Raw genomic sequence first — 27,960 nt, 5'->3', positions numbered from 1 at the left:
GCCCTGTCCCTGGCTGCAGTGGGGGGAACCAGAGTGAGGGGGAACCAAGTAGTGGGTGTGGGTGGAGGAAGGAGTTTAGGGGAGCATTTGTTAGGAGTATAAAAAGGGTAGTGGTGGTAGTAGGAGTAGCTGTTGTGGAGTGTTCGGAGTTTGGAGTCTAGTGAGAGGAGCAGGGGCTCTGCAGGAGCTCCGCTCCAGAGTGGGCCTAGCGAATGAGGCCCAGCAGAGGAGAGAAGAGGAGGGGAGCAGAGGAGGAAGGCCCCGGAAACTGAAGGGGTCCCCGGGGTACGGAAGGAGCAGGAAGCCACCCGTACACCCTAATCTGCCAAGTGTCAGAGAGACCAGGCCGCAAGAAGGGAACCGGTCCCTGGGCTAGTCGTGTTACTTCAAGTCTCGGCTAGGAAACCGGAGGCTTCTGACCTCTATGGTGCAGTTGCCGTACTTGCATTCGAGTAGCCAAGAACGGTAGCCGTTCCAGGTGACCCTGAAGGATCTGAGGACGCCATCTTGGGACTCAGTTTGTGAGGTGCAGGGCAGGAGGGAGAAACCCAGCATGGGAAGTCGGCTGAGGAAAGGAACATATAGAAGGGGGGTCCCGATAAGTATTCCCAGATGGCCAGAGGGACTTCTGAACCCCTGCTTGGTGAACGCAGCGCGACGCGGGAAGCGGTAACCTGTGCAGTGTAACCTGAGGAACTTGTCAACTGTGAGTAAAATCGGAGGACTGCACTTCACTGTCTCTGTCAGGTTATTACCGCTGCGCCATCGTCCCTCCTAGACTACAACACCCTACATCCCTTCCATCAACCCTGCCCTGGGGGCCCGCTCCGCCTGTGGGGAGCAGAAACATCCCAGCTGCCATCCCATCACCCCCGGAGGTCTGCAGCAGCGCCGGTACTTATTACCGGGAACCACAGGTGGCGTCACGAGACAAACTGTTAACAAAAAAACCCTTTTAAAGAGTGACCCCAGAGGACGAGCTGACTGCCATGACATCCTACAAAGAAGGTAAAGGCCCGGGTACCGAGTCTCCCCCCATATTCCCCCTGGGCGAGTCACATTCACATTAACCACTTAAGAATCAGGCGCTTTTTCATTTTTGTGCTTTCATTTTTTCCTACCCTTTATCCAACAGCTATAACTTTGACATTCCTCCAACAACATAGTCGAACAAGGGCTTGTTCTTTTGCGGAACATGTTGCATTGCTGAATGACACCATTCATTTTATCATATAATATAGTGAAAAACATTTAAAAAATGCTCTGAAATGGTGAAAAAAAGCAATTCTGAATTCGATTTTATGGGTTTTGCTTTTATTAAATTCAATATGTGTTAAAAAAATTACCTGCCAACATAATTCTTCAACACTGCACGATTTTACAGTGATACCAAAAAGTTTTTTTTTAATATTTTCATTTTAAAAAATTCTAAACTTTGCAAAGAAAAATGGGTTATGTCGCCTTTCTCTGAGACACCTAACTTTTTATTTTTTCCATTGATGGAAGTGTATGAGAACTTATTTTTCATGCATCGAGCTGATACTTTTATGGATACCATTTAAGGTAACATATGACATTTTAATCATGTTTATTACACTTTTTTGGTGGAAATTTTGGTGACCAAAAAAAATCAGTGTTTCAAATTTTTTTTTTGTTCTAGCATTCGCGGGATAAATATTTTTAGATTTTATTAGGTCAGGCAATTTATTTTTTAGATTTATTTTTTTCAGGCAATTACATACACACCAATAACAAATATATATTTTTTTACATTTCACTATTTACGCTAGTGGAATAAGGGAGTGATTTAAACTTTTATGTTTTTAAAACACCTTTTAATGGTTTTTACTAATACCAAGTATATTTTTATGTTTTTTTTTTTATTTTTTACATTTTGCTATTTATGTTTGCAGAATAGAGAAGTAATTTTAAATTTTATATATATGTTTTTTAGTTTTTTTTACAAATACTTTATAATACTTTTTGTAGTTTTAATTAGTCCCCTTACAGGACTTGAACCTGCGATCGCTCGATCGTCTATGGAACACAGTGCAATACTACAGTATTGCGGAGTATTGTGAAGCTGATGATCTCCTATGAAGCCTGGCAATTAGCTGGGCTTCATAGGAAATCTCACATAGCAGATACGACGATGGTGTTCACAAGGCCCTGAACTGACAATAGACACCCCGCAATCAGAACTGATGGCTGCCATGTTGAAGCCTGTTAAATGCCATTGTCACACTTGTGCGAATGGAGAAAATTCCAACTGCATCAATTATTTTGGGGTGCTGGTCATGTAACACAGCCGGAATCCATGCAGCATTGAGCGACATATAACGCCACCCTTAAAGGGATTATATGAGTGGGAAAAAAATGTACTTGCCCCCTTTTTCTATTGGGGTGATGAACAGGACCCTCATCAATTAGCCTAGGCAACCAGTGGCCATTTACAAGAAGAGTCCCTATATTTTAAAGAGTATTTGACACCAGATGTTACAACAGAAATCGCATAAATTATTAGATAGATCTTTTACGCCAGATGAAGCTGATATACTTACTTTGCAAATCCATATACGAATGTCTCTATAATTCTTTTTAAAGTGCCTCCTCCACTTGCTGTTAAAAATCAAAGCTTTATGAGACACATAAAATCCTCATTTTAATACAAGGACTATACAACGTCTTTATATTTCAATGTAAGTACACAGGCTTTACCAGGTCTAAGAATCTATTTAACAATGCATGTAGTTTGTATTGTGAATTCTGGTGACAGATCCGCATTAACAATATGGCATTGTGCATTACATGGGCAATTAAATTATTTCAATTGGAAAAGGTGTAATGCCTCACTTCTCCTGTGGAGGCACTGTGAGGAAATTAAATACTTGATGTCTGATTCCTCCACACATTACAGCTGATTGCTGGGATATTTGGGGTTGTCTAAAGGAGGGGATCCATTTAAATCACATTCCCCCATTGCTGCTCTACAGGCAAAGGCAATCACACCAGTTTCTGTTAGGACGCTTGTTGTGCTGTCTGTTTTTTCACTGATGTAGGACTATAGTAAAGGATATGGTTTCCATCCCAGTGCCCAACTTTAGAAGGCCATGTCTAGACATTATGGATTTATTGTAGGTTTTTGGTACATTCGAGAAAGAAGAATACCTAATTAATGGGGTTTTACAAAGCCCATTTTGCACTTGGCAAAAAGAACATGTGCTCCAGATATGACATAGCAAGTACTGCTCATATGAGAAAGTAATTGCAATCTCATTCTCGGATTACTCATGATAAGGTCACTCAGGGACCCCATACTTACTGGATAAAAGTAGGTAGAAACCCACCAATTTTGGTGTGACGGCAGACTATTATATGGGTTGGGACCTCCCAACCGTTCTCCATCAGGGGGCAGTGGTAAATTTGTATCCTAATCCTTTCTTGTTTTTTAGGGGAAATAAGCAAGACCTTTGGTAGTGGCTTTATCCCTTCTCCCCTCTGAAAATTGGGGAGATTGAGAGAGATAAGCATCAGCCAAATCAGCTACCTCAAGTGTATGTCCAGCACTAGGAGTGATGTCCTAGCAGACAGCATAACCCTTCAGCAAACACAAACATTTTAAGTTTTATTCCTAAAGTTTTCCACCTACCAGCACAAAATAGGAGCTGGAGAAGCTCATGGGAGTGGCCATGCCTGATACTCATGCGCGTGACTATATCTGATACTATTGTCATGGTCATGCCTGATACTCATGCGCGTGACTATACCTGATACTCATTGTCCTGGTCATGCCTAATACCCATGGGCATGGCTATACCTTATACTCATTGTCATGGTCATGCCTAATACCCATGGGCATGGCAATACCTGATACTCATTGTCATGGTCATGTCTGATACCCATGGGCATGGCTATACCTGATACTTATTGGCATGGTCATGCCTGATACCCATGGGTGTCATTATGCCTTATACTCATGTTCGTGGCTATACCTGATACTCATTGTCATGGTCATGCCTGATACCCATGGGCATGACTATACCTGATACTTATTGTCATGGTCATGCTTAATACCCATGAGCATGACTATACCTGATATTCATTGTCATGGTCATGCTTAATACCCCCATGAGCATGACTATACCTGATATTCATTGTCATGGTCATGCTTAATACCCATGAGCATGACTATACCTGATACTCATTGTTATGGTCATTCCTGATACTCATGGGCATGGCTATACCTGATACTCATTGTCATGGTCATGCCTGGTACCCATGGATGTAATAATGCCTGATACTCATGGACGTGGCTATACCTGATACCCATTGGTGTGGCCATGCCTGATACTCATGGGCATGGCTATACCTGATACTCATAGGCGTGGCTCATCCCATAAAACACTGTAGCCCTTTCATCTTTCTGATCCTTGACATCAGATCCTCATTAGTTAAGAATTGATGGCCTATTCTAAAGATAGACAATCAAAGTTCTAGTCCCAGAAAGTCCCTTTAACAATTATGGTTGACCAAGGGATAGCAGACTCAAATTAGACCATGTTGAAGGCTATCTTCCAGTAGAACAATCCAAAAATAAAATGTAATAGGCTGCAGCAGAAATAGCATAATAATAGAAAAAAACTGTATGATATTTACTATACCCACAGTAGACCTTATCCGCCGCAGCAATGACCTCGACCGCTTGCTGCCAGCATCCAATATGAATGGCTGCAGACGTTCGGCGGATTCGTGGTGCAGCAGCTCATGCACCTGTTTTCAGAACACTTTGTTTTCTTGCACTTAGAGACCAACCTGGAGAAAATTCTTAACAAAGCAAGAACTGATTTATGAGAGAGCAAAATCTAGAGGTGTAAGAGATGGAACGGCAATAAATCAAAGAACAAAAGAAGCGAGAATAAAAAAAAACCTGTATATTCACTAACTTTTCTTTACTTTAAACTCGGGCAAAGTCACAGAACAAGTTATAGAATGAAAACTTTGAAAGTCGAACTAAAGTGGCTGTCTGAGTTTAAAAAAAATGTAATTCTAAGGTAGAATTATCACCTAAAGCCTAAAGCAATTACAGTGGTATGTAAAAGTTTGGGTACCCCTGGTCAAAATTACTGTTATTGTGAACAGTTAAGCAAATTGAAGATGAAATGATCTCTAAGGCTATGTGCCCACGATGCAGAAATGCTCCTGATTTTTCCTGAGCGTTTCTGCATCTCCCTGGCACAAAAAACGCATGAGGATTGTACATGCGGATTGTACATGCGGATTGTACATGCGGATTGTACATGCGGATTGTACATGCGGATTGTACATGCGGATTGTACATGCGGATTGTACATGCGGATTGTACATGCGGATTGTACATGCGGATTGTACATGCGGATTGTACATGCGGATTGTACATGCGGACTGTACATGCGTTTTTCCTGCCAGGGACAAGCAGAAGTGAAGCGTTCTTCACATGCATTTCCGCATGCGGGTTGTCAAGCGCTTTCCAAGCGATTTTAGCATCACCATGACGTCGACAGGTCACGCGACCGCCGACGTCAGCGGTCGCGTGACCTGTCACATGACTAAATGACATCATTGGAGGTCCTTTTTGACCATCGCGAGCTGCCGGGAACCCAGGACGCACCGGAGGAGACCGGGGAACATGAGAAGGTGAGTATAATGTATTTTTTTATTTTAAATTCTTCTTTTTTTTACGGGTACCATCCGCACATTGAATCGTTTAATATCCGCATGTGCACATGTAGTCATGCGGATATTAAGCGATTCAATGCAAGTCAATGGCGGCGAAAACGCCGCGATTACGCAAAATAATTGGTAGTGCTGCGGATTTTTCCACAATGATAATTTGCAGTGGAAATTTCCGCAGCATGTGCACAGCAGATGCGGATTATCATTGGGGAACATTGCAGACCTTTTACCAAGCGTTTATTAAGCATTTCTGCAGCGGAATTGCATAGTGCACACACAGCCTAAAAAGCCTAAAGTTAAAGATTACACATTTCCTTTGTATTTTAGGCAAAAAAAATATACAGATATACAGGTGCTTCTCACAAAATTAGAATATCATCAAAAAGTTAATTCATTTGAGTTCTTCAATACAAAAAGTGAAACTCATATATTATATAGAGTCATTACAAACAGAGTGATCTATTTCAAGTGTTTATTTCTGTTAATGTTGATGATTATGGCTTACAGCCAATGAAAACACAAAAGTCATTATCTCAGTAAATTAGAATAATTAACAAAAAACACCTGCAAAGGCTTCCTAAGCGTTTAAAAAGGTCCCTTAGTCTGTTTCAGTAGGCTCCACAATCACGGGGAAGACTGCGGACTTGACAGATGTCCAGAAGGCAGTCATTGACACACTCCACAAGGAGGGTAAGCCACAAAAGGTCATTGCTAAAGAAGCTGGCTGTTCACAGAGTGCTGTATCCAAACATATTAAGGGAAAGTTGAGTGGAAGGAAAAAGTGTGGTAGAAAAAGGTGCACAAGCAACCGGGATAACCGCAGCCTTGAACGGATTGTTAAGAAAAGGCCATTCAAAAATTTGGGGGAGATTGACAAGGAGTGGACTGCTGCTGGAGTCATTGCTTCAAGAGCCACCACACAGACGTATCCAGGACATGGGCTACAAGTGTCGCATTCCTTGTGTCAAGCCACTCATGACCAATAGACAATGTCAGAAGCGTCTTACCTGGGCCAAGGAGAAAAACACCTGGACTGTTGCTCAGTGGTCCAAGGTGTTGTTTTCAGATGAAAGTAGATTTTGCATTTCATTTGGAAATCCAGGTCCCAGAGTCTGGAGGAAGAGTGGAGAGGCCACAATCCAAGCTGCTGGAGGTCTAGTGTGAAGTTTCCACAATCAATGATGGTTTGGGGAGCCATGTCATCTGCTGGTGTAGGTCCACTGTGTTTTATCAAGACGAAAGTCAGCGCAGCCATCTACCAGGACATTTTAGAGCACTTCATGCTTCCCTCTGCCGACAAGCTTTATGGAGATGGAAATGTCATTCTCCAGCAGGACTTGGCCCCTGTCCACACTGCCAAAAGTACCAATACCTGGTTTACACACAACAGTATCACTGTGCTTGATTGGCAGCAAAGTCGCCCGACCTTAACCCCATAGAGAATCTATTATAGAGAATCTATGGGGTATTGTCAAGAGGAAGATGAGAGACACCAGACCCAACAATGCAGACGAGCTGAAGGCTGCTATCAAAGCCACCTGGGCTTCCATAACACCTCAGCAGGGCCACAGGCTGATCGCCTCCATGCCACATTGCCGCATTGATGCAGTAATTGATGCAAAAAGAGCCCGACCAAGTATTGAGGGCATTTACTGAACATACATTTTAGTAGGACAGCATTTTGGATTTTAAAAACATTTTTCAAGCTGTTGTTATAAAGTATTCTAATTTACTGAGATAATGACTTTTGTGTTTTCATTGTCTGTAAGCTATAATCATCAACATTAACAGAAATAAACACTTGAAATAGATCACTCTGTGTGTAATGACTATATAATATATGAGTTTCACTTTTGTCCTTCTACAGTTTGACCAGTAGTGGCTGCTATTGTTCACCTTAATAATTGTGCTGCAATCCCACTCCTTACCACTGGAGGCTGCTGTTGTGTTCTGCAATTGCCCTTTACTAAGATGGAAGATTCTGAACCTGTGTGATCCATCTTGTTTTCTGTTTGGGTCTACTTAAAGCTGCATGGATCTCTCACTCATTGCTTGAGTATTGTGTCTAGCTGTTAGCCTAGTTCCAGTCTCCAGCTCCTGAACATTCTTATCCAGACTGTTCTCGCCTACGGATTGTTTCCTACAACTCCTTTTGCTAACTCCAAGAACTTCTATTACCGCTTGCTGTTCCTGCTCCTGCTCTTTCAGCCACTGCTTTTCATCAGTACTAAGCCAGAATCGTAACAGCGCCAGAATAACTGAAGACCGTCACAGAAACTTGGGAAGCTACAGCGGAGGCGGCGTAAGGGCAGCTAAAAATCTAGGACAGGTGAGTGTAAGGTATTTTATTATATTAATCCCTTCACAGCCCTCAAAAGAATCTGACAAATGGTGGCCATCTGGCTGCCATGTTGTTGGATTCATGCAAAGTGAATCACAAAAATTAGTCACGGATAATAGATACAGGGAAGTGCTTCATAAAAGTTCTATAAATCAATAAGCAGAACCTAAAGGCACTGGAAACAAATAGGTTAAGCTGCGCTGTTGTCGAAGGATGACGGAAAGACAGGAATCAATTTCTGCGGTTTATTGGTCAACTCGTTTCGAAGTTTCAAACTTTTTCAGACAAAAAAAATCAGACAAGTTTTACTCCATTCCTTTAGGAGAAGGAGCAGCAGGAATGGTGTAATACATGGTGAAGCATCAGACTACACCAAGGGTTTAATTGTAGTCTGTAACTACGAAAACCTATAGATCGGCCTAGGAGCTGCATACACAAAACGGGGGGGGGGGGATTTTGTTTTCAAGATTGCAAAGTATCTCTGAAATGGTTTTAACCAATTGCAAAAAAATAAACATACCCTCTAAATTGTAACCAGGTCTTACAGATTTACAGATACGATAAGTTTAGAACTTTTTGTCCAATGCGTAAAAATCCAGTTTTACCCCAAGGAAGGACTGATGCAATTTCCACTGGTCTGACTTGATGTTTATCAGCACGGGGATTATAATTATAGTAATATTCCACCTTTGGATCCTATAATATAGTCTTTGAATGATATTTATATATATATATGTCCCTGTACTCCCAGAAATAAGAGATAACACTCAAAGTATTCAGTGTGATCAGAAAGACGTATTTAAAGCATAGAAGAGCCAATCACCATCAGCGCAGGGAACAGTAGCCACCGGGGCTGTGAAAATGATTAATCCGTATGTAATTATGATCGCGCAATCATTAGACTCTTCCTTAGTCATTGTCTTCTCATGTATCGCCAGCCTGCTCAATGAGGAACCTTGGTGTTACGAGATTGGACAAAGGATTATTCTACGTCTTCTATGTTAATTTTGGATAGAAGTTATAGATAAATTCTTGGAAATGATATTTACGATAACAAGTTACCCCACACTAGTGGATAAAATGGTTGAGCGGATGATGATGGTTGATATAGGGTCGGACCTGACCTCGACAGGCTCTGATCTAGCATAGACGGAAGCTGATGATCCTAAGCCCTAATATAAAACCTGTGTCTTTTATAGAAGTAGGGTCTAACTTCTAAGGCAATTACGGAAGGATTGGAGAGTCCCATATTCTTGCCTCTCATTTATTAGCCACATAGTAGCCACAGATAGCTTCTACTCTTCTGGAGGACCCAACACATCTAGGCATTACGCAGAATTCAATAGCAAGTGTGTGATACCTAATTTCTCCTCTAGTGGTGCTGCAGGGAAACTGAACACTTGCTGCTAAGTTCTTCTTGAAATCAAAGATGGGAATTTTTGAGATTTACTATTCTATTGAAGGGGAAAATGGCATCAAATTTACCAAATACTTCTCAATGTGTGACAAATTTGTGATAAAGTTACTAATTATGATATTATCATGTTCAATATTTTTTTGTGTTACTCGCCTGTCTTGGCTCTAGCACTGGGCTCTGCATCTTCTTTCTCCGGAGGACACCTCTTTCTGCTCCGGTGTGCATTGGATTACTATGGTAACCTGACAAACACCTCTGAAGACCCCGTCACTAATCTATATCAGGCCAGCTCAGATAGTGGTATGCCCCCTGAGTATTCAGGTGGTTGTTCTACTACCATGTTGCTGTATTTTTCTCTGAGGCCTCAGTCATACTCATCTGATCTACTCTGCTAATGAAAGCCACCAGCCCTTCCCAAAAAACTCGGCTCTGCTGCTTCAAGGTCCCAATCTACATACTCATCTCTATTGTTCCAAAATCTCTGTCTACATACTCGACTCTGCTGTTCCAAGGTGCCATACTGCATACACTGCTCTGACATTATACATCCTACTTATTTAGCTCTTGTCATGGGCTCACCTGGTGAAGTAGATTCTCTAAGAAGTAGGTCAGGGTAAGCAGCACGAATCACGGATGATAGTGCAGCAGAGCTTGACTTGCTGAATGGTTCATGGATCAGGAAGACCAGTATAGCGGAGCATGCAAAACAGCAGATGGGCAAGCAAGGCTGGAAGTACTAGATGCAGCTGAGTTAAACGTACGGATTGTACATGAACAGCAAAGATGTATAATCAACTGGCATCTTGCTGCGGGAATGTGGTTACAGACAGGAATAGCAGAAATGTATAGGCAAGCTGGTATCTTGCTACCAGAAGTAAGGATAACCACAGGGATGGGAGAGTTGTGTATGCAATCTGATATCTTGAAGCCGGTGTATGGTTACACACAGAAACAGCTGCCTTGTAAGTGTGCAATAGCACCAGGATAGCAGAAAAGAATAAATTATCAGGTACTTTGATATCACTGAAGACAAGTTTGTAAACATGCAACATGACACAGCAGAGAAGAGAGTGCAATAGCACAATAATTGGCTGGACTGAGCCTGGAAGTTGTAGCTGGTTGATGGATTGCAGGCAGGAGTAGCTGGGAATATAATCAGAGACCAGGCAGTAGTAAAGTCAAGTGGAAGATGCGGCAAACTCCTAAAAAAGCAGATGGTAGTAGGATGCGCTACTTCCTAAAGGTCACGAATCCTCCTATCAGAGAGTCTAAACGCAGTGAATGACAGTTCTGCAGTCCAATCTAGGACAGGGGCATGCCAAGCTGTCAGTATGGTGATGGACAGCTGAGCCGTCCAATCGGATGCTGGGGCGTGCTGAGCTGTTATTGTCTGGAGTGACAGTTTAGTCGTCCAATCAGGACCAGGGTGTGCCGGGGCTTCATCCATGTATCTCTTGTCCAGAGTAATAACCTGGCTACTTAGCCAGCTCTCTGTTTTTGATTGCTGCCAATTGTAGCTTTGCTCATGAGGTGTGTGCTCTTTGCGCCTTCCCTGGTATTCTGATCTTTGCTGCTCGACCTTGTATTTGCCTTGACCATTCATTTGCCTAGCCCTTTTGTCATGATCCGCTACCTTCTTGGAATTCTGACCTCGCACTGTTTCCTGACTATGACTTTGTCTCACCCCTCTGTCTATGACGTACTCTCTTGGCTTTTGACCTCAGACCTCTTGACTACCCAGCCTCACGGCTTGTCTGTGAGTAGTGACTAGCATCACACTGAACACTCAGGTAGTGAACAACACGTAAGCCAGCCTTAAACAGTCTTGTTTGATGATGCCAGAGATATTTGCTGGTCGTTTGCTGGAATACAATGGTAACCTAACGTGGATTAGCACAAAGGGAGCTGGTTATGGTAAAAGGAAACAAAGCCTAGCGCTGGAGCCAGGACCTGTAAGTAACAGGTTTGCTGTTCTTTATCCTGATACCGTTGTTAGGGGTGTATCAGGGGTGACAGACAGTCATTGTGGATCCAGCTGTAGAAGGTCATTGCGCTTGGCTCTGCAGGCACATTCTTGATCTTTCCATCTCTGCAGTGCATTGATATCCTGCTCTCTCTAGGACCTAACAGTTACTTTCACCTTCTGCTGCTAATTGACACACTCTAGCTGGATGTTTAAATACCTTCAGTCTCTCCAGAGAGTAGCCTGTGATAGCTCTATTTTCCTCTGTCCAGACTTGAAGTACTAGTAGTCGGCTAGTGTCTTCTTGAAGTTCCCTTGAAGCATAGTTGGCGTGATCTCTCTGGTGTCTTCTCAAGCGAAGTGTTTCCCCTTGTCTGTTTACCTGTTTGATTTTAGTTGCAGTGGGGGCTGACTAGTGCTCACCCCGTCCCCTCCCTATCTAGGGTCTATTGCTAGGGGCAGTCAGGGATTAGGTTTCCAGCTCGGCGATACATGCGGAACCTATTTAGGGACGATAGGTAGAGACAGCATGTTGTCAGATCTGCCTAGGGGGTCTCCACTCTCCCTTTCCCTAGTGTTTGGGCTTCCTCCCCCTCTTCTCTTCGTTGTGCACTTAGTCTTTCCCTCAACTTGTATGAAAACCGTCTGGCATATCTAACTAAGTTGTTCCTCGCTGCACCAACGCTTCCGATCCGTGCTGCTCATCCGACCTGCAGCGTAGAGAACCCACCTCACCTGTTGATCCATAACATTATGCCGCTTAGGGACTAGATTGGAGTTTTTTAAAAAAAGTGTCCAGGTAATAAAACTAAAGCAAATTCAATATTAATAATTCATTGAATATTTTTTTTTAAATAGGGCTAAAACAACAGAAATAATAAATTACCCAATTGAATCTCAATGCAAAGTATAGGAACAATCAGCCATTTCTCCATAACACAAGTGTTTGTATTTACTTCCGCCCATATAATCCGTCTTTATTGTCTCCAAAGAGGGAGCCTGATCTCGTTTCTCCTCGATAAAGATCCATTGTGTTTGCCTTTTTACTTTCTTTGGTCTAAATCTCAATGTGTGAAATTAAATCTATTCTTAAGCATGGAGAATTTTCCAGTAATTAGGAAGCTAGATGTCCCCGTGGTGCCCAGATACTAACAAGCTCCTGCCGATTCTCATCTAAAAAGGAATGAAAGATTCTGTAGCCAACAACTCATTTGAGTTACAAACAAAAAGAAGAAGAAATTGCAATGACGATCTGCAAAACTACAAACAGGCTACGAGGAGTTAAAGGACCACTACACCTAAAGTCCGCACCCTCTACAACTTTCTGGAAAAAATAATAGTCAAATATGCACACTATAATTTTTTTTTACTCTGGAATGTTTTAGAACAGGAGCGATCAAAGGGACAAGGAGCATTCTGCAATTCCCGTCCACTATCCCAATACAGTTAGTCTGGCAGATAACAGGGAACAATAGAGCGAATTTAACTTAAAAAAAAAACTTTAGGTGTAAGTTTTGTAGAGAGGCAAAGAAGTAAAAGCAGAAAAATTGGTTTCCTGGGACACGTAGGATAAATTGGCTATACCTGGTCCTCATAGTCAAAAGACCGAGGTGATATAAATCACACTTCAGAGTAAAACTATCCTCGGAGACTGTAAGAAGCGAACGCTCATGCAGGTAAAATCTTGTGATGTAAATAATTGTTTGAAAACTAGTAAGGAAAAGAGTGGGATCTTCAGGTATGATATTTAAAGGTATAGCCACTTTTAAATATTGTTTTAGAAAATATATACTAATAAAATCTGCATTAAAAGTAAGTTTGCAAATATTTTCCACTACTTATCCTGTACTGATCCTGAGTTACATCCTGTATTATGCTCCAGAGCTGCGCTCATTATTCTGCTGGTGCAGTCACTATGCACATACATTACATTACTGATCCTGTACTGATCCTGAATTACATCCTGTATTATACCCCAGAGCTGCACTCACTATTCTGCTGGTGCAGTCACTGTGTACATACATTACATTATTTATTCTGTACTGATCCTGAGTTACATCCTGTATTATACTGCAGAGCTGCACTCACTATTCTGCTGGTGCAGTCACTGTGTACATACATTACATTACTGATCCTGTACTGATCCTGAGTTACCTCCTGTATTATACTCCAGAGCTGCACTCACTATTCTGCTGGTGCAGTCACTCAGTACATACATTACATTACTGATCCTGTACTGATCCTGAGTTCCATCCTGTATTATACTCCAGAGCTGCACTCACTATTCTGCTGGTGGAGTCACTGTGTACATACATTACATTACTGATCCTGAGTTACATCCTGGATTATACCCCAGAGCTGCACTCACTATTCTGCTGGTGCAGTCACTCTGTACATACATTACATTACATTACTGATCCTGTACTGACCCTGAGTTACATCCTGTATTATACTCCAGAGCTGCACTCACTATTCTGCTGGTGCAGTCACTCTGTACATACATTACATTACTGATCCTGTACTGACCCTGAGTTACCTCTTGTATTATACTCCAGAGCTGCACTCACTATTCTGCTGGTGCAGTCACTCTGTACATACATTACATTACTGATCCTAAGTTACATCCTGTATTATACTCCAGAGCTGCACTCACTATTCTGCTGGTGCAGTCACTGTGTACATACATTACATTACTGATCCTGTATTGATCCTGAGTTACATCCTGTATTATACTCCAGAGCTGCACTCACTATTCTGCTGGTGCAGTCACTGTGTACATACATTACATTACTTAGCCTGTACTGATCCTGAGTTACATCCGGTATTATACTCCAGAGCTGTGCTCACTATTCTGCTGGTGTAGTCACTGTGTACATACATTACATTACTGATCCTGAGTTACATCCTGTATTATACTCCAGAGCTGCACTCACTATTCTGCTGGTGCAGTCACTGTGTACATACATTATATTACTGATCCTGTACTGATCCTGAGTTACATCTTGTATTATACTCCAGAGCTGCACTCACTATTCTACAGTGGAGTCACTGGGTACATACATTACATTACCTATTAGCTTATTACTTAACAGCGGTAAATACAGCTCTGGTGTGATATAAAACACTTAGTGGAAAGCAGCATCATGGAGGGTATAATATAGCACTACTGAGCAATGTAGCTGTGAATCCAGCTCTAAGTGAGAGAAACACTTAGGCAGCTGTAACCTGATCCTCAGTGAGTTGTCCGTCGATCTTGTCTTGCTCAAGACAGATTTTAGCAATTTTGTCAGAGTATATGATGAGTTCGGGAGGCAGGGTGAGGAAAAGTGGCTCATAAGTGGAGAAAGAACCACATTTCTCTGATAAGACATATTACAAATGTTCAGATTTTATTTTGTACTATTGATTGGTGCAAAGTTGGATGAAACGACAAGAGACCATTTAAAGGGGTTGTCACAGCACTAAAATGTATGGCATATTGATAGACTACGCGGCTGTAATTCTTCTATCCGGTGCACACCTGGGACAGAAGTCACCGACAGGTGTGCACAGGGCCGTACTACTATTCAACAAATCAAATGCGTTTAACAGTGTCCGCTGGGATTTGTGGTTCTTAACAGACCAGAATGCCATAAATGTACCCAGAACTGTCACTAGTTTCACTGATTTTAGCAATATGAGGTGAAATATTCGCACCGACATTACTAATCCTCTAAATCGCGGCTTTTTAACAAGACAGAGGCCAGTGAGCGCAGTTTTACACTTCAGATGACTCCCGTGGTAAAAGTGTTATCCTCCCTGCAGGTGGTTACGTTATTTTCGTGCACAGACACTTATGCTATAAGATGCAGGAATAAACGCAAGTTATGGATGTAGCAGAGCTGAAGTCGTCATTTCACTCTTCGGGGCAGTCCTATGTAAAAGCAGCCATGCTCACTTGCTTTGGGAGGCAGAGGATCGATATGATTGGTTATCAAACCTCCTCTGGGGCTACCTATGGCCAGACTAAACAGTATCGGATGGGTTTAATCCAACCTACCTGCCATGCATGTTCTCTAGGTATCAGCATGGGTTAAATCCAACCTACCTGCCATGCATGTTCTCTATGTATCAGGACGGGTTAAGTCCAACCTACCTGCCATGCATGTTCTCTAGGTATCAGGATGGGTTAAATCCAACCTACCTGCCATGCATGTTCTCTAGGTATCAGGATGGGTTTAATCCAACCTACCTGCCATGCATCTTCTCTAGGTATCAGCATGGGTTAAATCCAACCTACCTGCTATGCATGCTCTCTAGGTATCAGCCCCCACATAGACAGTAGCTTATCTATGGATCCTGCCAACACATATCCAGCATTATCACCGTACATGACAAACTCATCTCTACTACATGAGATAAACTCAAGCCAATGACATCTGACAATATCAACCCCGCTGCATGCAATAAACTCAACACTGCTTCATCGGGTAAACGACAACATTGCCGAACAAACTCAGCCCTGCTACATGGAATGAGTTAAGTTTTGCCAATCCTATCAGCACTGCTACATCTGATTAATTCAGCGCCAACCAATGATGCAATTAACCAACTCGGCACTGCTACATATATATATATATATTATAAAAATGATCTGCAAAAGAACATTAAAAGTAATTTGGATATAAGGGCAGAACTCTCCAAAACTTTATGCAACAATGGATAGATGTAGCAAAGCTGAGTAGCCAATTAATTCTTCGAGGATGCATCCTTTAGGCACTGAGCGCGTGATCCGGGGTAACAGGTAAGCAAAATCTAAGGTGTTAGGAGGTTAAATAGATTTTCCGGAGAAAAGTGAGATAGGAGGGCACCTACCTTGAGAACTTCCATTGGTACCTGGGCAGCGGCTGGCAGGCTGGAGGACACGCTGACGTTGATGGCTGATGTGTGACTGGCTGTTGCTCTCTGCTGTATGAACTGAGCCGCCTGCTGCTTGTGCTGCTGTTCACGACGCTCCTGCTCCTGCATCTGCTCACGCATGAGCTGCTGGCGTAGCAAAATCCGTGATGTCATATTGGAGGAGCTTAGTGGAGGCTTGGACGCTCCTGGATGCTCTGCTGAGCTGCTGCGAAAAAAAAGGCAAAGAGATAGACTCCTAATTAATTGGGAACATTATCGCTGTGCACAAAGCATGGGGGGAAAAGGGGGTCTGCACTGGCCGCTATAGCTCCAAACCATTCACACACTGAACCGCTCAACCGGCTTTCTGTCCTGTCTACAGTTTGGCCAAGAAAGTGTATTTCCCGAAAATGAGGAAATGCAACACAATCCAACATAGTCATTCTAAAAGACACACTAACTCACTACCTGCTCCAAAAAAAAGGTATTATAATCCCTCCATTAATTAGTTACAAAGAGGGTCTCTATCTGGAGGACCAGACCTGTTCATGCACTACAAGAACTACCTGCATGTAATACCTCATTTCTCCAGTGGTGGCACTGCGGGAAAATTAATGCAGGGTCCCATTTTCAGGACACATTGTAATAAGCTTATTTTTAGAAGACTCTTTTAACCTAAATTGATGTCCAAAGAGAATGGCACTTAAAGGAAACACTAAACATTTGAAAAATGCACAAAAAACAGCTTCTCCTCTCTTCATTTCCGCTTTTTCTTTGATTCTATCTTTTTCTGAAACTACAATTTAAACTGAGAAATAATATGAATAAATGTTCTTTGTGTGTCTCGATAGCTTAGCCAAGTCCTCTCTATTAATCCTTACTATCCTGTGTCTGCCTGTAAGACAACTGGCTGCAGCAGGAGCCTCCCCCTCTGCCCTTTCAGCCTGTAAGTCAACTGGCTGCAGCAGGAGCCTCCCCCTCTGCCCTGTCTGCCTGTAAGTCAACTGGCTGCAGTAGGAGCCTCCCCCTCTGCCCTGTCTGCCTGTAAGTCAACTGGCTGCAGTAGGAGCCTCCCCCTCTGCCCTGTCAGCCTGTACGTCATCTGGCTGCAGCAGGAGCCTCCCCCTCTGCCCTGTCTGCCTGTAAGTCATCTGGCTGCAGCAGGAGCCTCCCCCTCCACCCTGTCTGCCTGTAAGTCAACTGGCTGCAGTAGGAGCCTCTCCCTCTGCCCTGTCAGCCTGTACGTCATCTGGCTGCAGCAGGAGCCTCCCCCTCTGCCCTGTCTGCCTGTAAGTCAACTAGCTGCAGTAGGAGCCTCCCCCTCTGCCCTGTCTGCCTGTAAGTCAACTGGCTGCAGCAGAAGCCTCCCCCTCTGCCCTGTCTGCATGTAAGTCATCTGGCTGCAGCAGGAGCCTCCCCCCTCTGCCCTGTATATCTGTAAGTCAACTGGCTGCAGCAGGAGCCTCCCCCTCTGCCCTGTCTTCCTGTAAGTCAACTGGCTGCAGCAGGAGCCTCCCCCCTGTCCTGTATATCTGTAAGTCAACTGGCTGCAGCAGGAGCCTCCCCCTCTGCCCTGTATATCTGTAAGTCAACTGGCTGCAGCAGGAGCCTCCCCTTCTGCCCTGTCTGCCTGTAAGTCAACTGGCTGCAGCAGGAGCCTCCCCCCTGTCCTGTATATCTGTAAGTCAACTGGCTGCAGCAGGAGCCTCCCCCTCTGCCCTGTATATCTGTAAGTCAACTGGCTGCAGCAGGAGCCTCCCCCTCCACCCTGTTTGCCTGTAAGTCAACTGGCTGCAGTAGGAGCCTCCCCCTCTGCCCTGTCAGCCTGTACGTCATCTGGCTGCAGCAGGAGCCTCCCCCTCTGCCCTGTCTGCCTGTAAGTCATCTGGCTGCAGCAGGAGCCTCCCCCTCCACCCTGTCTGCCTGTAAGTCAACTGGCTGCAGTAGGAGCCTCTCCCTCTGCCCTGTCAGCCTGTACGTCATCTGGCTGCAGCAGGAGCCTCCCCCTCTGCCCTGTCTGCCTGTAAGTCAACTAGCTGCAGTAGGAGCCTCCCCCTCTGCCCTGTCTGCCTGTAAGTCAACTGGCTGCAGCAGGAGCCTCCCCCTCTGCCCTGTCTGCATGTAAGTCATCTGGCTGCAGCAGGAGCCTCCCCCCTCTGCCCTGTCTTCCTGTAAGTCAACTGGCTGCAGCAGGAGCCTCCCCCTCTGTCCTGTATATCTGTAAGTCAACTGGCTGCAGCAGGAGCCTCCCCCTCTGCCCTGTCTTCCTGTAAGTCAACTGGCTGCAGCAGGAGCCTCCCCCTCTGCCCTGTCTTCCTGTAAGTCAACTGGCTGCAGCAGGAGCCTCCCCCCTGTCCTGTATATCTGTAAGTCAACTGGCTGCAGCAGGAGCCTCCCCCTCTGCCCTGTATATCTGTAAGTCAACTGGCTGCAGCAGGAGCCTCCCCTTCTGCCCTGTCTGCCTGTAAGTCAACTGGCTGCAGCAGGAGCCTCCCCCCTGTCCTGTATATCTGTAAGTCAACTGGCTGCAGCAGGAGCCTCCCCCTCTGCCCTGTATATCTGTAAGTCAACTGGCTGCAGCAGGAGCCTCCCCCTCTGCCCTGTCTGCCTGTAAGTCAACTGGCTGCAGCAGGAGCCTCCCCCTCTGTCCTGTATATCTGTAAGTCAACTGGCTGCAGCAGGAGCCTCCCCCTCTGCCCTGTCTGCCTGTAAGTCAACTGGCTGCAGCAGGAGCCTCCTCCTCTGCCCTGTCTGTAAGTCAACTGGCTGCAGCAGGAGCCTCCCTCTCTGTCCTGTCTACCTGTAAGTCATCTGGCAGCAGCAGGAGCCTCCCCCCTCTGCCCTGTCTGTCTGTAAGTCAACTGGCTGCAGCAGGAGCCTCTCTCTCTGTCCTGTCTGCCTGTAGGTCATCTGGCTGCAACAGGAGCCTCCCTCTCTGTCCTGTCTGTCTGTAAGTCAACTGGCTGCAGCAGGAGCCTCCCCCTCTGTCCTGTATATCTGTAAGTCAACTGGCTGCAGCAGGAGCCTCCCCCTCTGCCCTGTCTGTCTGTAAGTCAACTGGCTGCAGCAGGAGCCTCCCTCTCTGTCCTGTCTGCCTGTAAGTCATCTGGCTGCAGCAGTAGCCTCCCCCCTCTGTCCTGTCTGTCTGTAAGTCAACTGGCTGCAGCAGGAGCCTCCCCCTCTGCCCTGTATTTCTGTAAGTCAACTGGCTGCAGCAGGAGCCTCTCTCTCTGTCCTGTCTGCCTGTAAGTCATCTGGCTGAAGCAGGAGCCTCCTCCCTCTGCCCTATCTGCCTGTAAGTCAACTGGCTGCAGCATGAGCCTCCCTCTCTGTCCTGTCTACCTGTAAGTCATCTGGCTGCAGCAGGAGCCTCCCTCTCTGTCCTGTCTGCCTGTAAGTCAACTGGCTGCAGCAGGAGCCTCCCCCCTCTGCCCTGTCTGTCTGTAAGTCAACTGGCTGCAGCATGAGCCTCCCCCTCTGCCCTGTCTGCCTGTAAGACAACTGGCTGCAGCATGAGCCTCCCCCTCTGCCCTGTCTGCCTGTAAGTCAACTGGCTGCAGCAGGAGCCTCCCCCCTCTGCCCTGTATATCTGTAAGCCAACTGGCTGCAACAGGAGCCCCCCCCCTCTGTCCTGTCTGCCTGTAAGTCAACTGGCTGCAGCATGAGCCTCCCCCTCTGCCCTGTCTGCCTGTAAGACAACTGGCTGCAGCAGGAGCCTCCCCCTCTGCCCTTTCTGCCTGTTCATCTACTAGCTGCAGCAGGAGCCTCCCGCTCTGCCCTTTCTGCCTGTTCATCTACTGGCTGCAGCAGGAGCCTCGCCCCCCATCCTATCAGCAGAAATAGGACAAAAGATTGTCAAGCAGTAATTAGCTGCAGCGGTCCCTGTGTTGTGGCATCATCAATTGACTATGAAGAAGAAACCATCATGAAATCGAGAGGTTCATTTTGTAAAAAATATTTTTTATTTGCCAGTCAATTCCTTTAAATTGTATGGTGAACCGAGAATGGTTCTTTGAGACCCCTCCTAACCTATGATAGGGAGGCCGCTGCTTTTCATCTCTAACTCTTCTGACTTTGCAGGGAACTGCAGCCAACTCCATGTGGAGCTCCACTGCAGATCCTTGCACACTCGGATGACCCCATATTTCCAGGATCATAAGGGATCCCAGAGGTCAAACTAACATCAATCATAAAATAATGGACTTCTGGCAGAGCTGGGAAATCGCCCAGACACTCTTCCCTGCACAGTAATGCTTCTGCCTATGCAGGGAACTGCAGCCAACTCCATGTGGAGCTTCACTACAGATCCTTGCACACTCGGATGACAGAGACCACTGCGTAGAAGAAAGACAGTAAAGGAGAAGCAGCAGCACAACAGCGCTGTACCCACATATTTTCAGGATCAGAAGAGGTCCCCGAGGTCAAACCATCATCAATCATAAAATAATGGACTTCTGGGAGCGCTGGGAAAGAAGAAGCCTCCCATTACCTCCGGTAAACCAGCACCTCTAGAATGTTTCTGGTGTTGACCAGAAGAAGGCTCAGGCTACATTGACACATTCAGTATTTGGTCAGTATTTTACATCAGTATTTGTAAGCCAAAATCAGGAGTGGTGACATGTTCCTATTATACTTTTCCTCTGATTGTTCTGCTCCTGATTTTGACTTACTACTGATGTAAAATACTGACCAAATACTGACCGTGTGAAAGTGGCCTCATTCTGCAATTGCAAATTCATAGGGAAAGAAACGAGGCATGAAAAAAACGTGGAGGTAAGTGGTTTTGTTGATAGGGCGAAGTAACTTAAACTCAAAAAGACAGTCATTGAAAGTTGGCAAGTAGGAGTTAATATTAAGATTTGTGGTGGTCACAAACCTCAGGTGACAGCCGATCAGTGGTGAACTCTTCAGCAGGAGCTGCAGACTACTAGAGGCAACAATCAGCCCTTTAATGGGACTATATCGGCACAGAATGAGTGTTCAAACCAAGTACAGGCGATTGGTGCACCCCTTGAGTGGCCAAACATTTAAGTGCACTTTTCCCATCTACTGGTTGTCCATCTATCTCTGCCCTTTCTCTGGCTCTATAAAGCCAGAGCTGTCAATCAAAGAAGAGGAAAAAGAGTGGAGATAGAGAGGAAACAACCAGGTCAGAAGGTGCACTTAAATGTTTGGCCATGCCATGGTCTACCGAGAACCCGTACTTACACTTTTGGCCATACGATGGTGCACCGAGCGCCTGTACTTACACGTTTGAGCATGCTTTGGTACACCGAGCTACTGTACTTAAATGTTTGGCCATGCCATGGTGCACCGAGCTCCGGTACTTAAATATATAGTCATGTCATGGTGCACCGAGCTACTGTACTTACACTTTCGCTACGCCATAGTGCACCGAACTCCTGTATTTAAATATATAGCCATGCCATGGAGCACCGAGCTCCGGTACTTAAATGTTAGGCCACACCATGGTGCACCAAGCTCTGGTACTTAAATATATAGCCATGCTATGGTGCACCGAGCTCCGGTACTTAAAAATATAGCCATGCTATGGTGCACCGAGCGCTGGTACTTAAATATATAGCCATGCCATGGTGCTCCGAGCTCCGATACTTAAATATATGGCCATGCCATTGTGCACCAAGCTCCTGTAATTAAATCTTTGACCACACCATGGTGCACCAAGCTCGGTACTTGAATATATAGCCATGCCATGGTACACCAAGCTCCTGTATTTAAATGTTTGGCTACGCCATGGTGCACAAAGCTCGGTACTTAAATATATAGCCATGCCATGGAGCACCGAGCTCCAGTACTTAAATATATAGCCATGCTATCGGCAACCAAGCTCCTGTACTTAAATGTTTGGCCACACCATGGTGCACCAAGCTTGGTACTTAAATATATAGTCATGCCATGGTGCACCAAGCTCGGTACTTAAATATATAGCCATGCCATGGTGCACCAAGCTCCTGTATTTAAATGTTTGGCCACACCATGGTGCACCAAGCTTGGTACTTAAATATATAGTCATGCCATGGTGCACCAAGCTCCTGTACTTAAATGTTTGACCACACTATGGTGCACAACGCATCTGTTATTAAATGTTTGGCCATGCCATAGTGCACTGAACTTAAATATTTACCAAGCGCCATGGTGCACCGAGCGCCTGTACTTACACTTTTGGCCACACCATGATGCACTGAGCGTTTGTACTTACACTTTTGAACATGCCATGGTGCACCGAGCGCCTGTACTTACACTTTTGAACACGCCATGGTGCACCGAGTGCCTGTACTTACACTTTTGACCACACCATGGTGCACCGAGCGCCTGTACTTACACTTTTGACCACACCATGGTGCACCGAGCGCCTGTACTTACACTTTTGGCCACACCATGGTGCACCAAGCGCCTGTACTTACACTTTTGGCCACACCATGGTGCACCGAGCGTTTGTACTTACACTTTTGACCACACCATGGTGCACCGAGCGCCTGTACTTACACTTTTGACCACACCATGGTGCACCGAGCGCCTGTACTTACACTTTTGACCACACCATGGTGCACCGAGCGCCTGTACTTACACTTTTGACCACACCATGGTGCACCGAGCGTTTGTACTTACACTTTTGACCACACCATGGTGCACCGAGCGCCGGTACTTACACTTTTGAACATGACATGGTGCACTGAGCACTTGTGCGTGTTTTAAACAGACAGAGTCCCTTTAACATGACACGCAATTAAGGTCACCTCTCCACAGATGGTATTGGCAGGAAGTCAGTACACCTCTTCTTAACTTCCTGCTGATGTTCTTACATAGTATATTTAGAAAAACCACCGAGATCCTTAACAGTTTTGCTAACACAGTGTCAGACTTCTCACCGCAAAGCCGAATTCTGATATTTCCCAAACAATTCCACATCCATCGTCACATTCGCCTGCTAATTAGAAGCCAAGAGCGCGTCTGTAAAATCTGGATATATAACAGACTGCGCCAAACACATCTTAGTGCACAGTCCGTAATCTGTCACCCTGGCGGCTACGCGGCGAACCTTAACCTCTGCGTTGCTCATTGACTTCCCATAACGCGCTGAAGGAGAAGGGTCTGCGCTCTCCGTTTGAAGGTAAGATCAAACAATGAATCGGTCGGACTCAAAAGCCGATTTTCCGAGGTAAGAGATTGTCTTGTTATTTAAGACCTGTCAGGTCACAACATTCCCGAAGTGTCTGATCCTTTTGATAAACCAGGACAGAAACCTTTGTTCAGAGGCTAAAGCAGCGATGGAGTAATCGCACTAATTAGCTGCTCAAGACAAGTCATTGACTGTGATACTCGCAAAATATTAAAAAAAAAAGAAAAAGCAATTAACAATGAAAAAAAAGTGAAATTCAAATAAGCTGCAGGTACCAAGATAGTTCTTCTATAACGTGGAGGTTAATTAGTGCCATATTCCATATTGTCCGACTGCAAAAAGGCGAGAAAGTAAGATTCCCGCATCCATGTGCTCTTATATGGGGTATGGGTCGTTTTGCCACAATTCTTTTTATTTCTCCAATACATTCAAAATAATTATAAAAATTCTACATCTAGAATATTATTTTTTTTATGAGAAATATCTCGTTTGTATTTTTGTAAGCAGCTCTTATGCAAAACTATGTGTGTCTATGGTTAAAAGCTGTTTGCAAACTTGCTATATTTTTAATTAAATGTATCTATCAAGAACATGGAGGAACACAAGACTCCAGGAGGAGGCTATACGCAAGGCTTGGTTAGAAGTTGCAATTACACAGGTCTGCATAGGAGCTGCATACACACAATATTAGGATATGTTTGTAAAGTTGATTCCTTGTTTATTTTTCTAGCATTTGAGAAATAATAAGTAACAAAATTGTTGCAAAAGTATTCCTATACCTGCGCCAAAACTGTAAAGAATCAATCATCTCATGAATTACACATAATGATTTGCATCTTTTTCCATTATAACATTGAAAACATTGTCATATGTCAACTTCAACAAAACCATTAACTAATAGCCTTACCCCAAGTAGAGTAAATGCTAATATTTGACTTACACTTTCTTTTTTGTTTTGCGTTATAGTTGCAGACAGGATTACAAAAATTGATAACTTCTATATACAGTACATAACAGGATCCACCATTCACAATAGGTGATATCACAGCTTACCTCCTCCTATACAATGACTGATAACACCTCTATATACAGTAGATAACACAGGATCCATCATTCACAATAGACAGCTGAAAAAAAAAAAAGGAGCGCCAGCCAACGAGCAGAAAGATTTTAATAGATAAAAATACTTTTACAACTCAATAACAAATAAACAAACAGGGCTCTGCTTGTTTATTTGTTATTGATCTGTTATTGAGTTGTAAAAGTATTTTTATCTATTAAATTCTTTCTGCGAGTCTCTGGCTGGATTGGCAATCACTCCAGTATATGGTTTAACTTCCACTGCATTGCTCAGTGTGCGAGGAGGAGAGGTTGACCTGGAAGAAGGGGTCGAAAGGAATCTTTCTCCCCCCTAAAAAGTAAGTGGAGCTTCAATCCTTCAACTCCCCTACCGTGGACCTACGGTGCTCGTCGGCTGGCGCTCCTTATTTGTTTGTTTTTCCAGCTGTCTTACAATACGGCACCTGATTTGGATGTTTGGACCTGGTAGCAGCAGGCTAATTGAGCTGTAACAAAGTTGTCCACGTTCAATCAAGATATCTATTTAGTGTAAGTGTTTTGTTGGCTTTACTTCCCCTCCTCCCTCCTCAGAAGCGCTCCTTTCAGCCTTTTTTCTAGCTTTTTTCTTGTAAGATTCACAATAGATGAAGTCACAGCCCACCTCCTCCTCATGTACAATGACTGATATCAACTGTATATAGAGGTGTTAAAACAGGATCCACCATTCACAATAGGTGATGTCACAGCTCACCTCCTCCTCCTGTACAATGACTGATAACACCTCTATCTATCTACATACATATATGTTAATATGAAGAAAGAAAAGACAATAAAAGCCAAATATTAGTTCTAGTGGCCAGAGTGAATTCTTTATTTTAATACATATAGCCTACGTTACCATACTGTGTGCTACGCTGGAGGGCTGTTACAGATTTTTTATTGGGGACGAGCATCTTCAGACTTTACTTCTGAACTTAAGTTATATATTCACTTTTGTAATATAAAGGGATTGTTTCTTAAACATCATACCACTATCCTATTGCCCTTAACGGGACACTACAGATCAGCAGATGGCTCGGACAGTTTCAATTCAAAAAGGCTCAGCACAGAAGTTTTCTTTTTTTAGCCTTTCCATTATGATCAAAACTGTTTTCTATATTCCAACAATACAAGTCGTTATGGAAGTAATCTCCTGTAACAGATACTAAATCTTGATTTCTCTGTCATGCTTCCAATGTACATCACAAGTTATTGTACAAATCTGTCTTGTAAAGGATTGACAACCGTGTGGCCGCCCCTATTAACTCCCACTGAGGTCTTTCTAGAGACAACCAGATACTTTCCGAGCAGACTCCAATATGTAGACCATGACGATTATTGAGCCGAATGTTGGTTTATCTAAGTTACCTCAATCTCATAGAAACATAGAAGAGTAGAGTTGGAGGGATCCTCCAGGGTCATTGTGTTCAACCCCCTGCTCAAAGCAGGAGTCACTAAACCATCTCAGACAGATGTCTGTCCAGCTTCTGAAGTCTTCCAGTGAAGGAGAACTCACCACCTTTCGTGGCAGCCTGTTCCACTCATCTTCTTTTTTCCATAGGTTTTGGAAGCCATAATATAAAGCCCACAAGCATGGAACCTTGGAGAACACGGCCACGGATGTGTGTGCGGGATCAATTTTTCCAAGAACATTAGCAGGGAATATGGGATTAGTGCAGCACTGGAAGAAGACCGAAACCACTGTAGACATAATACATCCTTTCATGTGGGAACGCTCCGTCATCCCTGGATCCATCACAGTTAAGCCCCCGTCTCACATAGCGATATCGCTGCTGAGTCACGGTTTTGGTGACTCACCAGCGATGTCGCTGTGTGTGACACTTTGCAACGATCAGGCCCCTGCTGTGAGGTCGCTGATCGCTGCAAAGTGTCCTGGACCATTTTTTTGTCGTTGGCCTTCCGCTGGCCAGCACACATCGCTGTGTGTGACCAGGGGGACCAACGATCTGGCTGGTAACTATGGTAAACATCGGGTTACTAGGGGCACGCGCGCACTTAGTAACCCGCTGTTTACCATGGATACCACTCTGCTACGGTAAGCGGAGGCTCCCGCGCACCGTAGCAGAGTGGTATCCATGGTAAACAGCGGGTTACTAGGGGCACACGAGCGCTTAGTAACGCGATGTTTACCATAGTTACCAGCCTGCTCCTGCTTGCAGCAGACTGGTAACGGGAGCAGGACATCGTGGAACGATCCTTTCCACGATATCGCTGCTCCCCTGATCGCTGGTGAGCCTGCCTGTTTGACAGCTCACCAGCGATGTATTAGCGATGCAGCAACGATCCCTGACAGGTCGTATCGTTGTCGGGATCGCTGCTGCATCGCTTAGTGTGACGGGGCCCTAGTGTAAGACAATGCTCAAATCCTTTAATTTGTTTTTCCTTTGGTGTTTACCCAGGAGATATGTCAGATCAGTTACGGGACATGTCTAGCCAAATACATTACTGGTGGTAATAGCAAGACTAGAGAAGAGATCGGATACGGAGAAAGTGATAATTTTGGCGGCACCACGACATGGCTTGGACAGTAGAAATGATCCAACATTTGGTGGAGCCAGATGGGTTTGTGAAGGTTGATCTCAAATGGACCTTGGTGCCTCAAGTGGACCAAAAAGAGGAGGTTCAAATTATGCTTTTTGTTATCGAGAAGATTTTAATCTTAGGGTTTCAAAAGTTCAGAGGTGGCTTCCCTGTTCAATAGAGGTCCTCACACACATAGGACGATAGACCAGTCCTACAAAAACTATCAGTTTGTCCAACATTAATCTTATATGTATGAACAGATTTACTCAAAACCCTCAACCTTGAATTTAAAAAAGTGTTGAAATAACAAAGAGTCGATACATTTTCATTGTCAAAATAGTTTTCTTTGGTTCTAGATGTGTTTTATAGGTTGACATGTTTCTCCTTCAAATTTTTAAAAACTCTCCCCGTCTTTGCTCTTCAGAGTAATAACTATTGTGGGTGCAGGAGAATATTGGGGCATTATTCTCCACTTATATTTCAACACCAACAGCACAATATAATATTGTTATAAGACTAGATAGGAATAAATCACAATTAGGGATGAGTGGACCCGTGGAAGTTCTGGTATCAGTACCAGAACTGTACCCGAACTTGAACCCGAATCCGAACCCCCAATGAAATCAATGGGGACCCGAACTTTGGAACTGGAAAATCTCTCTCTACTCTCGAACTGTAAAAAGAGCACCCAGGAGAAGTCCGTGTTCGGAGTTCAGCAAAGTCCGGTATGAACCCCGAGTTGGAGTTTGCTCATCTCTAGTCACAATCTGAATTTGTCAGAATTTTGCTGATTGCAGCACTAAGAGCCGATGGAGAGAATGACTTAATTTTTTCCTATCTGCAACGTTACTCAGTTAGAGTTATAA

The 27,960-nt window shown here is 44.4% G+C and overlaps 1 protein-coding gene across 8 annotated transcripts in view; it reads right to left on the bottom strand.

The window, feature by feature from the left end:
* Positions 1-27,960, bottom strand: part of MITF (melanocyte inducing transcription factor) — a 257,774-nt gene that overhangs the window by 88,613 nt on the left and 141,201 nt on the right. For 4 of the 8 annotated variants that reach the window (XM_073644732.1, XM_073644734.1, XM_073644736.1 and 1 more), the window contains exon 2: positions 16,288-16,537. In XM_073644732.1, coding sequence (XP_073500833.1) covers positions 16,288-16,537 — 250 coding nt within the window. The remainder of the gene's footprint in view (positions 1-16,287; positions 16,538-27,960) is intronic. The other 4 variants (XM_073644733.1, XM_073644735.1, XM_073644737.1 and 1 more) reach the window with 1 other exon arrangement.

The sequence above is a fragment of the Phyllobates terribilis genome, unplaced genomic scaffold (assembly GCF_046119375.1).
Source record: "Phyllobates terribilis strain yellow unplaced genomic scaffold, ASM4611937v1 Scaffold_8__6_contigs__length_399053987, whole genome shotgun sequence".
In the NCBI taxonomy this organism is placed as follows: domain Eukaryota; kingdom Metazoa; phylum Chordata; class Amphibia; order Anura; family Dendrobatidae; genus Phyllobates; species Phyllobates terribilis.
The sequence above is the reverse complement of the archived record's forward strand: the minus strand, read 5'-3'. Positions and strand labels throughout refer to the sequence as shown.